The following is a 16,854-nucleotide window of genomic DNA, read 5'->3' as shown; positions in this document are numbered from 1 at the left end:
GCTGTACATGTACATTTTAATATTATATATAATTATATAATTATAGGTTAATTTTTTTTGCAACAAAATGGATTCAGATTCCTCAGTGTCCTCTGATGAGATTGACTGGCTAGTAAATTGTGGTGTTTTTGAAGATGATGTGGTCAATGTCGTCAATGACGGAAATTCCCGAGAAGACACAACGTGTTAACGATGTTAAAAAATCAAGAACTTTTCCCTGAAAAATACAGGCGGCTGCGTGTTCCATTTTTGCAAAAAAATAAAAGAAAAAGAGAGGTAGGTATATTAAACTATTTTCATATACAGAATAATCCACCAAAAGATACGAGGTTTGTTAAATTAGAAAAAAGTTGCGCATTTTTGTGCTCAATATTGGCTGCTTACAGAGTTGCCAAAGTTTCATTTGTTTCCAATATAATAGGAAATATACAAAATGTAACATTTATTTTATTAAAAAAAAATAACTCAAAAACTATTAACAATTATAGAATCATAAGTTTTGTGCACAATTTATATTTTTTTTCTTTTTCTTACAAAATATGCTACTTGGAAAAAAAATTCACCAAATGTATAGCTGTTCAGATATCGATACCAACTTATTTTATTTCAATACGGACTTTTTAAAAATATATTTACAGACGTCTGGTAACAAAATGGCCATCATCGGGGGTTTTTGAGTACGGACCTGGAGAATAATCGGTAATGGTGGTTATCGTCAGCATTTATTATAATTTCTTAGCAATCATCATGTCTCTTTATATTATCCCCTTTGTTGATAAAAACAACTACCTACCTATATCTATTTTAATAAAATATAAATAATGTTAATATGTTTATTATATTTTTCGTTTAGTACTTGTGTATTTTCATTTTAAAACATTTTTTATACCACAATCCCTCAATAAATTATTATTTAAGATATTAAAATAAACATTTTTGGGCGTGGCACCCAAACATTTTCACCTCCGGCGGTCATTCAGTGCGTCCCGCTTTTTCTTCTTCTAAATATGGCAACCCTGTTAATTCGACGCGAACGAAGTAGCAAGTAGCGGGTACACGCTAGTAGTAGATAAAATAGTACTTTAATCGCAATCGTTTGTATTCCTTTTCATAAGTTATTCGGGATTTAAATGGAAGTAGCTTGGATATGGCGTTTGTCGCCTCAGCCTGAATATCTGTGTATAATTTGGACCAGAGATATAGGACAACGAAAATCTACCAGCCACTGCTCTGAGGATATCAAATAAAGTTACGACCTTTCAAGTTCTTTTCAAATGTATTTAACAGCATTTCTTCATTAAGATGTTCAGCTTTAATACTAACAAAATAAAGCTTTTGAAACAAATAGCAGTAACAATTTGTCAGATTATGGTTTTATGTCTAAAGCATTCTCCAGTTATTTTATGACCAATTAGTCTTTGTTGAATTGACGCGATAGCGTCGAAAACAATTAAATTTTTACTGTTGTTAAACTTAATAGTTTTAAGAGTGCATGGCTCTTATTTAACTAGCTTGATTATTTTCTCTTAAAGGCACTACTTAAATTTAAATTTTATGTATATTCTTATATACATTCTATACATTCTTACTCAGTGCCGGCTCGCCTTAAAGGGCACAGGAGCACGTGTCCAAACGTACAGAGTGTCCCATTTTAGTGTGTTTTACAGGGTTTCTCGTTTATGAGTAGAGATACAAAGATGCGGTTTTCACATCTTATGTCTGATCGAATAAAAACGGCGTCAGCGATGGCTATGAAATGAAGATTGGCATTTTATATGTAAAACTAGCGTGTATCGAATTAATCATTTCTAATGGTGATGATAAAGCAAAGCAAGAATTTTCATTAACATACAAACTGAATAAAATTTTCTCACATTTATGTCAGCATGAGAAAAAACAATATGGCGATATTATTATATAACTTGGTAATATTGAGGGATAGTTTCATCGCGTTGGATTTTGACTCTCGAAAAATTCGTTTGCCAAAAATAAGCCTTTTACGTCAAGCAGTTTAAGCAGAATCGTGGTTAATCAATTACCCAACTTTTTGGAACACCCTGTATGATTTTTTAAAACATTTCAAAATATGTAAAAAAACAAAATAAATTATGCGTGTCCAAGCGTTTTCCCGAAAGACTAACCGTTTTTTAAATAACAAATATTGTAATATTTGAGGGGCGTTTTCACCCTCTTGGAATTTGAGACTCGAGAAACCCCTCATTATCGAACCTCTACACCCCACGGTCAATCCGTTAGCCAAAAATCAGCTTTAAACGTCAAGCAGTTTAAGCAGAATCGTGATTACTCAATGGTCATATTTTATGAAACACCCTGTATAAATTTTAAAAAAATCTTAAAATATACAAAACTAGAAAATAAAATGTACGTGTTTAAGAGTTTTTCCGAAAAACTCACCGGTTTTTAAATAAAAAATATTCTAATATTTGAGGGGTGGTTTCACCCCCTTAGAATTCGAGTTTCGAAAAATCTCTTCTTATCGAACCTCTACACCCTAAAGTCAATCTGTTTTCCAAAAATTAGCTTTTTACGTCAAGCGCTTTAAGCAGGATCGTGATTAATCAATGACCAGATTTTTCGAAACACCCTGTATGCATTTTTAAAAAATCTTAAAACACGTAAAAAAACAAAATAAAATATACGCGTTTTTTCGGAAACTTGACCGTTTTTTAAATAAAAAATATTGTAATATTTGAGGGGTGGTTTCACCCTCTTGCAACTGGAATTTCGAGAAATCCCTTCCTAATGAACCTCTACACCCTAGAATCAACCTGTATGCTAAAATTGAGCTTCTTACGTTGAGTGGTTTGAACAGGATCGTGATTAATCAGTAGGTACATATCGTCGCCTTAATCGGCAATATGCGTAACTCCACATTTTTCATAAAATGACATTTTTGTGCCATCTGGTAGGAAATATTACAACCCATGACTTGCAGAAATCCGTATATCCAAAATTAAATCGGTTTATTTGGCATTCCATAAGTAGAAAACCTCGTATCTCCTTTCCCGCCAATTTCAATCGGCAAAATCCGTAAATCCGTCGGTTTGTTATACATTTTCATGGTGAACACATGTATAACAATGTTATGTGGTTTATTGGCTTTGCTGCAGTGATACTAACATCTTATTTTGTATAATTAACTGTTATAAGGTAAGTGTAATTTCTATTTATTAGGTACAGTACATTTTTAGAGTCAAAATTAATAAACAGAGCGCTAAAGGCAAAATATTATTTTTAAGGGAGTTACGCAGTTTTCGTGTTTTATATTTTAGAAGTTACATTTACTCACATAGGACATAAGTACTTTTCTTCACGTTTGTTATAGAATTATGAACATATTTTAACCTGCTTTTCAGTTACAGAAAATATTTTGTTTAATCAAGTATACGAATTGACAGGATCTTTAAAGCATTGGACGTTGTAAAAAGTAATACACAATGCAATGTTAACGAAGCGCCAGTTAAAAATAGCGTATATAAAAAACCATTTAGCGACAATCCGGATTTCAATGCAACCTTAAAAAATAATGATAGTTATAACTTAGATCTATCGAAAACCATTGAAGAAGCCGAAATTATATTTTTAAACAATGGTGGTAAGTAATCATTAAACCTCTATGTAGCTAAACAAACTTGGCATCTAATTGTAGATGTACCAATAAGCGAACTTATGGTTGCATCCAATAATGCTGAATGTATATTATCTGAGGAACAAGAAATTCAAATGCTGGTAAAGGACAGAAGGGGTAGGATTAATATGATTGAGAGTGTCATTTCACTATCTAAGTTTTATTTTTAGAAGAAACATTAGCTTCAGTGGACTTCAATATGGAAGTTGACCGGATATTTAATGAAATACCTTCCTGTTCAGCAGTACAACCTAGTAGATCTGAGGTAACTATCAATATTCACGAGACACTGATTAAGGAAAACATTTATGGAGAAACGGATAATAACGATCCCGATTTTAATCCAGCCTTAAAAAATTAGGATACCTCTGACTCAGAAGATGACCCTATTGCCGTGCCAAGTAATTTACCGGACGACAACATATTGGAAGATGAAAACCCAAGACGAAAACGATCAACAAAATACGAAGTAAACAGAAACGAATGGTATGAAAATAGAAACCGAATAAATAGAGAAAAAGGAAAATCCTATTTAGGGAAAAAAAAGGAAGTGGAGGTATGATACTGTACAGGAACCAAGATTACTAAAAGAGGCCTGTAACTGTAAACTAAGTGCAAATCCAAAATGTATTTTGAAATGTAGACAGATAGCGGAAAATGAGAGAGAAATTATTTTTACGCAGTTCTGGAAATATACTTGGGCAGAAAAGAAGATGTTCGTAAAAAACCATGTGTCCGTAGAAACCACTAGTAGAAAGAGAGGATATAGAGAAGTTTCTAGAAGATCATATTCGCATAATTTTTTTTTGGGCAAGGCCAGACTAAGGATGTGTAAAGTAATGTTTCTTAACACATTAGGGGTGAACGAGTGGGTTATAAAAAAGTGGACAAAAAATAGCGACCAAGTCCATTTTAACCAGACTGAAATACCTGATAAAATTAATATTTCTGTTCGTTTGCTGCATGAGTTTTTTGAAACTCTACCAAAGTTAGAGTCGCATTACTGTAGGGCTTCTACCGCTAAGCTCTATTTAGAACCTATTTGGAATTCTAAAGCCCATTTATATAAGGTTTATAAAAACGACTACTGCAAAACACGTAATGAAAAATCTGTATCAATTGCCACTTTTCATAAGGAATTTGACAAAAAAAGGTTGTCGCTTTATAAACCAAAAAAAGATCTATGCGACTGTTGTGTCGCTTATCAAACAGGCAATTTAACAGAAGAAAAGTACAATGAACACATAACATTGAAAAATGAAGCAAGAAACGAAAAGAGTGCAGATAAAGAGTCTCAAGATGAAGTCTTAGCAATGGATCTCCAATCGGTTTTGCTCTCTCCAAAATCTAATGTTTCTTCGCTTTATTACAAGACCAAATTAATCGTTCATAATTTCACAATATTTGACGTCAAGCGCAAACAAGGTTATTGCTACCTGTGGAATGAGTCTGAAGGCGGATTAACAAGTAACGAATTTTCAAGCATCATAATTCATTTTCTGAAGGGACATCTAGAACAATATCAATTAGAAAATCAAAATGAAATTAAAATTATATTATGGAGTGACGGGTGTGGATACCAGAACAGAAACACAACTTTATCAAATGGTCTGTTTAATTTTGCACTGGAAAAGAATGTAACTGTGGTACAAAAATATTTACATAAGGGCCATACACAAATGGAAGTGGACAGCGTTCACTCTGTTATCGAAAGAAAGATCCGAAACAAGAAAATCAATATTCCCGCAGATTACGTATTTATTTGTAAAACAGCATGTCAAAAAACTCCTTACAAAGTTGAGTACCTTATGCACGACTTCTTTAAAAAATATGATGAACTAAAATATTTCAAATCCATTCGACCAGAAATAATCGCTGGAGCACCATTAGTAAACGATATAAAAGCCTTGAAGTACTCAAATGATGGAGTTTTTTTAAACTTCGTCATTCAGAAAAAGATTGGCAAGCTCTTCCAACAAGGTTGAACATAAAATCTATTAAGGCAACTAATATAGATAACTTACCGATACTACACAAAAATAGGCTAAAAATTAAAGCAGAAAAATATGGACACCTCCAACAGCTTAAGTTAAGCATGGAAAGCGATTATCACGATTTCTATAATAATCTACCTCATGATTAATCTTTTTTAAATTAAGTTCTTAAATGTTCTACTTTTATAAATAAAAATATTTTCATATTCATTTTCTTATTATTTTATTGCTATAGCTTTATTGGTAAGAAAAATGCCTATCTCCAATTTTTAAATTAAAATATAAAAAAGAAAATTACCTATCTCCATTTTTTATAAAAATTAATGATTAATGTTACAATACTAATTATGCCCCTCGTTTTTGTCACTTTTATGATATTTTTTAATCATTAAAAGCAATAATTGTGATAAAATTAAATAAAGTTAGAGGTAAAATCGTTTTTTGTGTCTCCTGAAAAATTTGTAGGAATGGAGTTACGCACTAAGCCGATTAAGCCGACGATATGTCAGTCATTTAAGGATTTTATATATTAATATAGATGAATATCGTTATACATAAGAACTCTAGAGATCGTACAAAAGAATTTTATAGATCATTTAAGACAATGCAATAATGTAAAAATAATGTGCATTAATTAATAACTAACTGTAAGTAAAAGGAATTGCTAACTATGTAACTGTAAAAATTGTTATAAATAATGTATTACTAATTAAAAAATATATATAGTATCTAATTTTAACGTTGATTTAAAAAAAATACTAATATTTTCTAACAACATCGGTCATTAGATATTTTTACGCCAAAAATATTCTAGAGTTCAACATCACTTTAGAAAAATAATTATACTTTATTATAATTTGAAAAGAATTAAGTTAGCATGGCGTACTTATACCCCGCTGGCAAGCGAACGTTTAGGTCGGCGTTTACATGTATAGGAGTGAGTCGTTATGGCAATCTAGTAAGTCGGAGTGGGCAAAAATACGAAGTATTTATTACATAACTACTTAATCTGACTTTAGACACAAATTACCTATAACAGATGCGAAAGAACACCGAATTACGCGTTCAGGTTTCTGTGACCTTCAGAAAGAGTTCATAGACAATCCGCATCAATGTATAGTTTGGGTTATTATTTGTTTGGGTAAAAATAATCTGCACCAATATGTTATCGAGGCATACAAAAAGGTCCACAGACTTCGAACATACGAAAAATCAAGTCCATTTAGCGTGTGTCGCAATTTTCACACCTTAAAAATTAGTTTTTATAGCTATAGCAACTGCAGCGACTATGAAAAAAGCTGTGTGATTTTCATAGAAAATAAGGGCACCTGTAATTCATTTGAGAATGTTATAAATCGCTAAAAGATGTTTCAAATCTCTTGGATTTCTATTAATATTAAATAAATTTTATTAAAAATTGAACTAAAATTGTTAGTATCATTAAAAACAATTCAAATTCAAAAATTGTATTAGTCAAATTCCCTCATTTAAGGTGAATATTAAAGTAAATACAAATACAGCTCATTCTAAGCTCTACTTATCTTCAAGAAAAATTTAAATCATTGTTGCAATTGGGCCTTAATGCCATTTCGAATGAACAATAGTATTAATAATGTAATTAATTAGCCCGTACTCTTAATTGGCCCGTACTCTTCTTTATTTTTCAATTTTAAAAATTTTAAAAATGATTTTCAAATGGTGTAATTTAAAGTTCGAAATAAATATTTTTTTTGGGATTCATTTTTCTTCGTTTTTTTTAATAGTGTGTATTAATCCTTTGTTATGTATGGCTCACCCTTATAACTTTTTTATTTTTTTCAGACAAAAAAATGAGACTTTGTATGACAGTATATGAGCTAAAGTAGGATTGATTGACATATTCAATTGTTTTCGGTCACTTCCGGTTTCACGGGAAATGTCTACAACTTTTGATTTTTATAAGGCACCCTCGGTATTTTTTTACTTTATTCTATAGAAAAAACACTCTGAATCGAATGGTATATCATATGCAGAGATATGGAAGTGGGAGAATGAGCTTCGACGAGTGCGCATCCAAATTTTTGTCGACAGCAAGATGGCAGACATCTTCCAGGTCTCGCTGTCACTTCCCCTCTTTAATTGACATCTCTTTGTTTTGTTATTTTTTCGTTTGCGTTGTTATCTAGTTAAAATTTATTATTATCTCAATTATTCTAAACACAAATTCAAAAAGGCTTGTTGTATATTGTCATAGTCATTCTAAGAAAGCTAATACGCCGGGAAAAATGATTAGTTTTCATGTGTAAGATTATACAACATAATCGTGTTTACAGCTGATCCAAAACTGTTTATTTTTACTTTTCCTAAAGGCGATTTGTAAAAATCGTGATTGTAATTGGGAATGGTCAAAAATAAGTGTATGATGTGGCCATTTCAAGAGGATGTTTTTATTACGTGTGGAGGAATAAGATACTTGGAATCGTTATCGAATGTTCGTGCTTCTGTAAAACAGTGCACTCTTATAGTGTCCATGAAAGCACAAGTTCAAGTGTACCAGAAATATGTCAAATAAGATTGGTCCTTACTTGACAAGAAGATTATTTGGAGGAAAAGAAAACATAAGATAGGGTATTTTAATCGAATAGCGAAAATTTAACATTTTTATTGCAAAGTTTGTTGTAGGTAGTTGTAGTTTTGTGCTAAATATTTCTAATATTAGCAGCAGCAGTGTTCAGAGTGTCAAGAGGAGGAGAATTCAGTTAATTAGATTTATGCACAGTTACTGGTATGAAGGCTTTTTGAAACATAATATCGAGTTCTATAGTCAACATTTTTAGTATTCCTACAAACGGTAAAAACAAGGAACATTGGACTGAAAAAATGGCAAGATTTATATAGGAAGAAAGGGTATTATGCCAATAAAGAAAATTAAATCTGTAGGCAGAAGTTTCTTATTTAAAAACTGTTATGGGGCATATATTAATTTGTATCTGTACCACAAATCACTGAGAAAAATCATATAATATTCATAATTGTTAACGAGATGATATTTAAAGAGTGTTAAAAATGAGACTATTAGTCATGAAGCTTACAATGTTACTTTGTTTCAATATTACACTTTTATTCTTGTAAAATCTATGATGAAGTTCAAAAGCATTTCCAATGGCCTTAAATTGTGAGCCGGGATTTATAGCAAAGGTATTTGATGCAATGAAACTTAATCAGTACCTACCTTCCAGTATGTATTTTAGTAAGGGGATTGTCAATCCCATGTTTTTAAATAGATAAAATAAAAGGCTAAAGTATTACAGTTGAGAAGAAACTATTTTATCTTAAAAAATGTTTCTTAAAATTCTGAGATCATATAATCTTATTTTCTTAATAATAAATTAGGTATATGTATGTTGTACATACAGAATTTTGTTATGGACAAATAAGGATCGACAAGTGTGCAAAAAATAAATGATTTTTTCTTGTATTAAGACAAACCGTAATGTGTTTTACAAACTTACCGGTTACCGGTAACAGTTTTTTATAATAAAATATTTAGGAATAATTTGGGTTGTTTATCAATATATTAATGACTTGAATTTTGACAAATTGAATTTGTATCAAAATAATTTTACGAAATATAAAATTGATGTTCTATTACAAGATTGAGTTTTTATTGTCGGCAAAAACCAGGAGATAAATACTAATAATAATACCCTTAATAAAATCAATGATGTTTATCTATTATGAAAATATTTGTTAGAGGACATGTTATGTAACAGTTTTTGTAACACAATTTGAAGGGACGAATAAAAAAATAAAACAGAAACATACTTTTCTAGGTTTATATTAAAAATTCAAGGTAGGTAATCATCAAAAATAATTATGAACCAAATGTTTTTATGAATATACAACTTGAACAAAACGTTGTTTAGAACAATTTTTACTAAATTTGCAAAAATTTTAAATTGAAACGCGTAATTCAATACAAGTAAACATGAAATAATTGTAAATACTTATTTAATGGCATTTCGAGTGTTTAACGACTAAGAAAAGGTCATCTGTCCGTAGCGTCTTTTGTCAGAATATTCGTATATTTAGTGTATTATATACCAATATTGTACGCAGTTTTGAAACTGATGATAATTAAATAAATCATATTAATGTTAATTAACCATAATAAATGATAGAATTTCACTAAATTTAAATTGCCCCCCCGTATGGTTGAAAACAGCAAATTGATATTTGATTACTTATAGATTACCACCTATATACAAAATGACACGGAGATCTGGAATATGGCGCCCAACTTGATTAGACCTTCTGCGCATGTTGACGCTCATTCTCTATCCCTTCTATTTCTCTGATCATATGTCAACTTTTGACATATTCGCTCAAAAACAAATTTTACTTTAAATTTCAATCTAGAGTGACATGGCTGTGTTAAAAACACTAATTTTTAATCAAGGAGCATTGGAAAAATATGTTTGATCGTCTAATGTTTTTAGTGTCTTCGCCGTCTAAAAGATGCCCAAATCGTATTTTTACTCATATCTCAATTTTTTGAAATGGAACGAGGGTGGCTCATTAGCATATTTGGAAAAAGCATTTTTTTACGAATAATTTGATACCACACGCTTCGCATTTCGAGTGAAATTGTCATTATGAACCGCATGTTACAATTTCAAATAAACCATATGTGAAAATGTCATTTTCTATCGAATAAAGTAAAAAAATACCGAGGGTGCCATTTAAAAATCAAAAGTGCGTTGTAGTAATTTCCGGTGAAACCGGAAGTGACCGAAAAGAGTTAAATATGGCAATCAATCCTAATTTATGTCATATACTAACATACCAAATCTCGTTGTTTTATCTGAAAAAATAAAAAAAGTTATAGGGGTTAGGTTAGGTTGTAGGAGCCACTTTTGAGACGCACCCGGTATGTTGGCTTAGGCTATTATCCGATTTAAGTAGAAAACTGATTAAAATTTTAAAAAAAACTGGTTAAAATCGAAAAACCGATTTTTTTTCTATTTTTTTTAAACCAATTTTTTTTCCCTCTGGATCATAAGGTAAGGGAAAATTCCTTGTTCCTTAGCTGACAGTACACAATGGGAGATGAATTGAGAGTAATTACCTATTTTTAGCCGTGCTATTCCGCACTTTTAGACCTTTTAAACACTTGAGAAAATAAAACAAGAAGAATACTGGCGTTCCCTGCTTCTTTGCCAATTGGCCAACTGCCTCGCTAAGCTCTAATGGTGTTTACGAATTTTCTTTTGTGGCTAATTAACAGTGTTCAAAAGAGGCGTACGAACGAATGCCTATCGGCTTACTCTGCACTCGGTCAACAAACCTTGCAGTAAATAGAAGGAATAACAGCGTAAAGATGCTTATTTTACACTGCATTTTATAAATAAGTATACGAATGCATGCACGTGAAGCTACAGGTTATATGGCTTAAGGTGTCCGTTATTTACCAAGTTAATCATTTCTCTCACGACGCCCTCTAAATTTTTAGATTATTGTCTATAAAACAATAACAGACCATTGTAAACCCTTAATCTATTTGTGTTAACTAATATTCTTTGTCCATACTAATATACAGGGTTGTTCACCACATACGACACGGAGTATTGTAGCTAAACGATGAGATTTTTACAAAGTGTAAGTTTTGGGTTCGATGAAGGACTATTAGAGGTACAATTTAAAAATAATTTTACAAGATACAGAGTGTCCCAAATAAGTAAAAAATATCAAAGTTGTATTTTTTTAAATGGAACACCCTGTATATTATTACATTTTTAGTTTCTACGATTAAAATAAAGGTAAATTTGATTAAGGTTTATTATACTTAAACCTTACCGTTTTTGAAATATTTTCAATTTTGTGAAATTGCAGTAAAATGTTTAAGGCTTCATTTCTCCAAGGGTATCAAAGTTTTTAATACTAAATATTTACTAAAGTTTATTTACTGATCAGTTATTGTGTTGCAATAATAAAAATAATACTACCTTATACAGAGTGTCTAAAAATTTATTTTAAATAATTATTAGCTTCAAACGGCAATAACTTGTTTAATTTAAATGGAACACCCTGTATATTTTACGAGAATCAGATGCACAATTTAATTGTCTATCAAATTATATTATACCATTTTTTACCTATCTCTTTAAGTTTCCGTAGAAAATGCATTTTCTTGTAATTTAGAACTTATTTATCAATATACCCATGGACTATTGACATTTTAGATTATTTTTAAAGATGTACCAAATTTTTAAAGAGTACAGATACTAATATTGTCGATATAATTCGTTTATTTCATTAACAAATAAAAAAACTGTTTAAATATTTGTTAAAGAGGACCAATTAATATGATTTCAGTATTCAAACTACATTAACTGACTGTTTGCGTTGATTAATAATAATTGCTCCAAATACTAAAAAATTGAATTTTGTATGGGCATTAGACAGTGTGATAAAAAGTAACACCTTAAAAATGATATTTCATTTTTTAATAAATGCTTATTTATAACAACAGAGACTTTAATTTGATAACTTATTATTATATTGATTTCTGACTCAAATCCACATTTATTTATAATAATTTATTAACGAACACAATTAAGTATGTAATTAATTAGTATATGGGCGGAAATAATGGTGTTATATTTAATTAATGGTATACTCTTTTATAAAGATTTAAATAGTTTTCTTTTTGCATACAAATGGGCTAGTAAAATTATCGTTTTGCTAAAAACGATAATATTACTAGTCTGTACATTTTATACATTTGTTGCTTTAAAAACAATCTAAAATGTCAATATTTCATGGATATATTGATAAATGAGGTCTAAATTATAAGAAAATGCATTTTCTACGAAAACTTGAAGGGATAGGTAAAAGTGGTATAATACAATTTGATAGACAATTTAATTGTGCATCTGATTCTCCTAAAATATACAGAGCATTCCATTTAAATTAAAGAAGTTATTGCCGTTTGAAGCTAATAATTATTTAAAATAAATTTTTAGACACTCTGTATAAGGTAGTATTATTTTTATTATTGCAACACAATAACTGATCAGTAAATAAACTTTAGTAAATATTTAGTATTAAAAACTTTGATACCCTTGGAGAAATGAAGCCTTAAACATTTTACTGCAATTTCACAAAATTGAAAATATTTCAAAAACGGTAAGGTTTAAGTATAATAAACCTTAATCAAATTTACCTTTATTTTAATCGTAGAAACTAAAAATGTAATAATATACAGGGTGTTCCATTTAAAAAAATACAACTTTGATATTTTTTACTTATTTGGGACACTCTGTATCTTGTAAAATTATTTTTAAATTGTACCTCTAATAGTCCTTCATCGAACCCAAAACTTACAATTTGTAAAAATCTCATCGTTTAGCTACAATACTCCGTGTCGTATGTGGTGAACAACCCTGTATAAAATCCTTAAGTGACTGACATACTGATTAATCACGATCCTGCTCAAACCACTCAACGTAAGAAGCTCAATTTTGGCATACAGGTTGATTCTAGGGTGTAGAGTTTCGATAAGAAGGGATTTTTCGAAATTCCAGTTCCAAGGGGATGAAACCACCCCTCAAATATTACAATATTTTTTATTTAAAAAACGACCAAGTTTCCGAAAAAAACGCTTAAACACGTATATTTTATTTTGTTTTTTTACATATTTCAAGATTTTTTAAAAATGTATACAGGGTGTTTCCAAAAATCCGGTCATTGATTAATCACGATCCTGCTTAAAGCGCTTGACTTAAAAAGCTGATTTTTGGAAAACAGATTGACTTTAGGGTGTAGAGGTTCGATAAGAAGGGATTTTTCGAAACTCGAATTCTAAGGGGGTGAAACTATCCCTCAAATATTAAAATATTTTTTTTATTTAAAAACCGGTGAGTTTTTCGGAAAAACTCCTAAACACGTATATTTTATTTTGTTGTTTTACATATTTTAAGATTTTTTATAAATTTATACAGGGTGTTTCATAAAATATGACCATTTAGTAATCACGATTCTGCTTAAACTGCTTGACGTTTAAAGCTGATTTTTGGCAAACGGATTGACTGTGGGGTGTAGAGGTTCGATAAGGAGGGGTTTCTCGAATCTCAAGTTCCAAGAGGGTGAAAACGCCCCTCAAATATTACAATATTTGTTATTTAAAAAACGGTTAGTATTTCGGGAAAACGCACGTACAAGCATAATTTATTTGGGTTTTTACATATTTTTAAATTTTTTAAAAAATCATACAGGGTGTTCCAAAAAGTTGGGTAATTTCTTAACCACGATTCTGCTTAAACTGCTGGACGTAAAAAGCTTATTTTTGGCAAACGGATTTTTCGAAAGTCAAATTCCAACGAAATGAAACTACCCCTCAAATATTACCAAGTTATATAATAATATCGCCATATTGTTTTTCTCATGCTGACATAAATGTGAGAAAATTTTATAGAGTTTGTATATTAATGAAAATTCTTGCTTTGCTTTATCATCACCATTACAAATAATGATTAATTCGACGCGAACGAAGTCGCTGGTACATGCTAGTATAATATACCGTATGATCGAATAAAAACGGCGTCCAGTTGGCTTGGAAATGACAATCGATGGCATTTCCTATATAAATTTACATATAAAATGACAGCGATCTTCATTTCATAGCCATCGCTGACGCCGTTTTTATTCGATCATACGGTACTTTTCAATTATTTCTTATCCAGTGCTATTCATATTCGCAGCAATTCATATTAAAAGGAAACACACAGCACTGTATATACAACTAAATGCATCACAATCGCAAATCGAAAAGAACGTTTCTTTAATTGGACGAATAATTACAGCAAATAAATTTAAATTCAGAATAACCAACGTCTGGACGCGTACATTGTTCGTAACCACATCAGACTCGAGCAAAGATTAAAAGTAATAAACAAATTGAATATTTTATTAGGCATTGTTGATGGACACAGAATAATTATTTGATTTCTGAGAGAAGTACTTTAGAAACATGATGTTTGTTTGTTTTATTACTGATGAATTTTTAATAAAAAGATTAAGGCTATATTACAATTCAGCACGATTGATCACATACATACACTAAGAGACACTAATCAGCAGAAAAAAAATTCCAATAGCCATAACCTTTATAGACTTTGAGAAGGCTTTCTCAATATATCAAGGCAATAATAGAAGCTCTAGCGAAACAAGGTATTGACAGATTCTCGCCAACAGATACAAAGAAGCCAAAGCAAGAGTAATGATACAAACTGTTTACAGCAACACTAGAGGGAGTAAGGAATCTTCCATCAACTGGACTGGACCAACAAAGGATTAAAAAGAGATGAAGAGTATCTTAGCCATCAAAGATTCGCTGATGACATAGTGCTAATTGCCAATAGTCCTGAAGAAAAGTAGGTCTCAAAATGAATTTAGCAAAAACTAAAGTAATGTAGCTGTAGTAACTAGTAGACAGAAAAGACATTCTAATAAACCAACATTGGAAATAGTAGAAGAACATATATACTTGGTACAATATACAGCTCGGGATTTCTACTACTAGAAATCAACAGAAGAATTAAGTTAGCAATGTAGTACTTATGGAAGAAACTCAATCATATTCAAATCTAAAATGCCACTTTATCTAAAGAAGAAAACATTCGACCAATGTTTACTTCTTCTTCTCGTCCGTTAACCCTCGAAGGAGTATGGTGACATCATGTCTCAACTGCTCGGATCGTTGTTCTCCATCCCTCCCTATCTTGAGCGGTTATAGAAGCCTCTTGCAGGCCGTGACCAATAATTTCTTTGGTTTGGTCCACCCAGCGCGTCGGAGATCTTCCTCTTGGTCGTTTGCCATTAATATTGCCTTCGATTATGATTTTTTCCAGTCCATCTGTTCTTCTCGAAATGTGCCCGAAGTACCTAAGGTATGACTGGTTTGTTTTGGTTGAAAGTCTTGTGTCAACTTTCAACTGCGTTAGAATTGATACGTTGCACAGTGCTTCGAACATATGGCTCTAGAGGACAAAAATGCAAAACTTCTCTTTTATTGTAGGCAATTTATTCAAACTAGGTTTATTTGATACAAATGATGAGTACTCTCATTGTACTAAATGATGATGTTCTTAGTCCCACGTTTATAAAAAAAAAAATTATAAATAATAATAATGTTGGAGCTGTGTTCCATCTAAGGAAATAATAATTTATAGTATGAAAACGGTGTAAGTATTAAATAAATCCCTGTGATAAAAAAGAATTGAAATAATATTAGAACATGATTCCTACAATATAAGCCTAATATAAGATAAAAATGTTTTTCTTTAATGAAAAATAAACATTAATGTTATATTTAATTAAAAACAAACTTAAGATACTATAAATTTACTTTAGGACAACAAAATGCATAGATCGTAACTACTCTGATTCAGAAGAATCACTGGTGACAGAATCTTCCAAATTTATAGTATCCAAATCGCAGGTAGATGCAGTATCCTCACATGTAAGATATTTCTGTACATCATTTTCTAATATGTTACCTTTTCGCGTTGTTACTGTTCTTTTTGTTGGTATGAGGGGTTCGGATGTTAATAGTTACCTCTTTAATAGACCATATCCATATATCATTTTTTCCTTTTCTTGGGTATGAGGTTTTATAATAAATTGAAAGATGGAAACTTTTTTATGCGACGTTTCGCTCCAACATAGTGGGCTTTTTCAGACACAAGTGGTGTCTCATTTGACTGGAAGGTTCATCAATATCTAATAAAGAACACATTTTTTGAAATACAAATAATTTTGAGTTCTTGTCCCTATGATCAAGCCAAGTATTAATCAGATCGGCGTTGCTTATCAATTTTACTCCATCTGAAAAGTATTATAAAATAAACTTCGTCGCAAGCAGACGCAGGTGAACTATACAAAAATTAAAAGTGTATGAATATGACAACAAAAATATTCAATAAATACGATATGTTTTGATATGTTTTTTTTAAATGCCTTTTTGAAGTTTGAAAACGTAAAATTTTTATACCCATTTAAGAATCATCTTAAAAAATAAATAAAAACTAAACAATCACGAACTTGTTTAGAAATAAATTTAAAGTACATACCTTGTTTAACAATATCCATAGTGGCTTTCAATTAAGTTCGTACCGCTTAACTCCATAATATACAGAACTACTATGAATGTTATTCTTTTCACTGATAAGA

The 16,854-nt window shown here is 30.7% G+C and overlaps 2 protein-coding genes across 2 annotated transcripts in view; both read left to right on the top strand.

Moving 5' to 3' along the window:
* The window catches only part of LOC115887464, a 29,750-nt gene that overhangs the window by 5,499 nt on the left and 7,397 nt on the right, over window positions 1–16,854 (top strand). The window lies entirely within an intron of this gene.
* LOC115887455 lies at window positions 3,421–5,974 on the top strand. The gene is made up of 2 exons (XM_030906890.1): window positions 3,421–3,766; window positions 3,820–5,974. The coding sequence occupies exon 2, from the start codon at window positions 4,363–4,365 to the stop codon at window positions 5,632–5,634; it is 1,272 nt and encodes a 423-aa protein (XP_030762750.1). The 5' UTR covers window positions 3,421–3,766; window positions 3,820–4,362; the 3' UTR covers window positions 5,635–5,974.

Source organism: Sitophilus oryzae, unplaced genomic scaffold (assembly GCF_002938485.1).
Source record: "Sitophilus oryzae breed Bouriz unplaced genomic scaffold, Soryzae_2.0 scaffold_115_pilon_pilon, whole genome shotgun sequence".
In the NCBI taxonomy this organism is placed as follows: domain Eukaryota; kingdom Metazoa; phylum Arthropoda; class Insecta; order Coleoptera; family Curculionidae; genus Sitophilus; species Sitophilus oryzae.
This window is presented reverse-complemented; position numbering and strand designations above follow the sequence as displayed.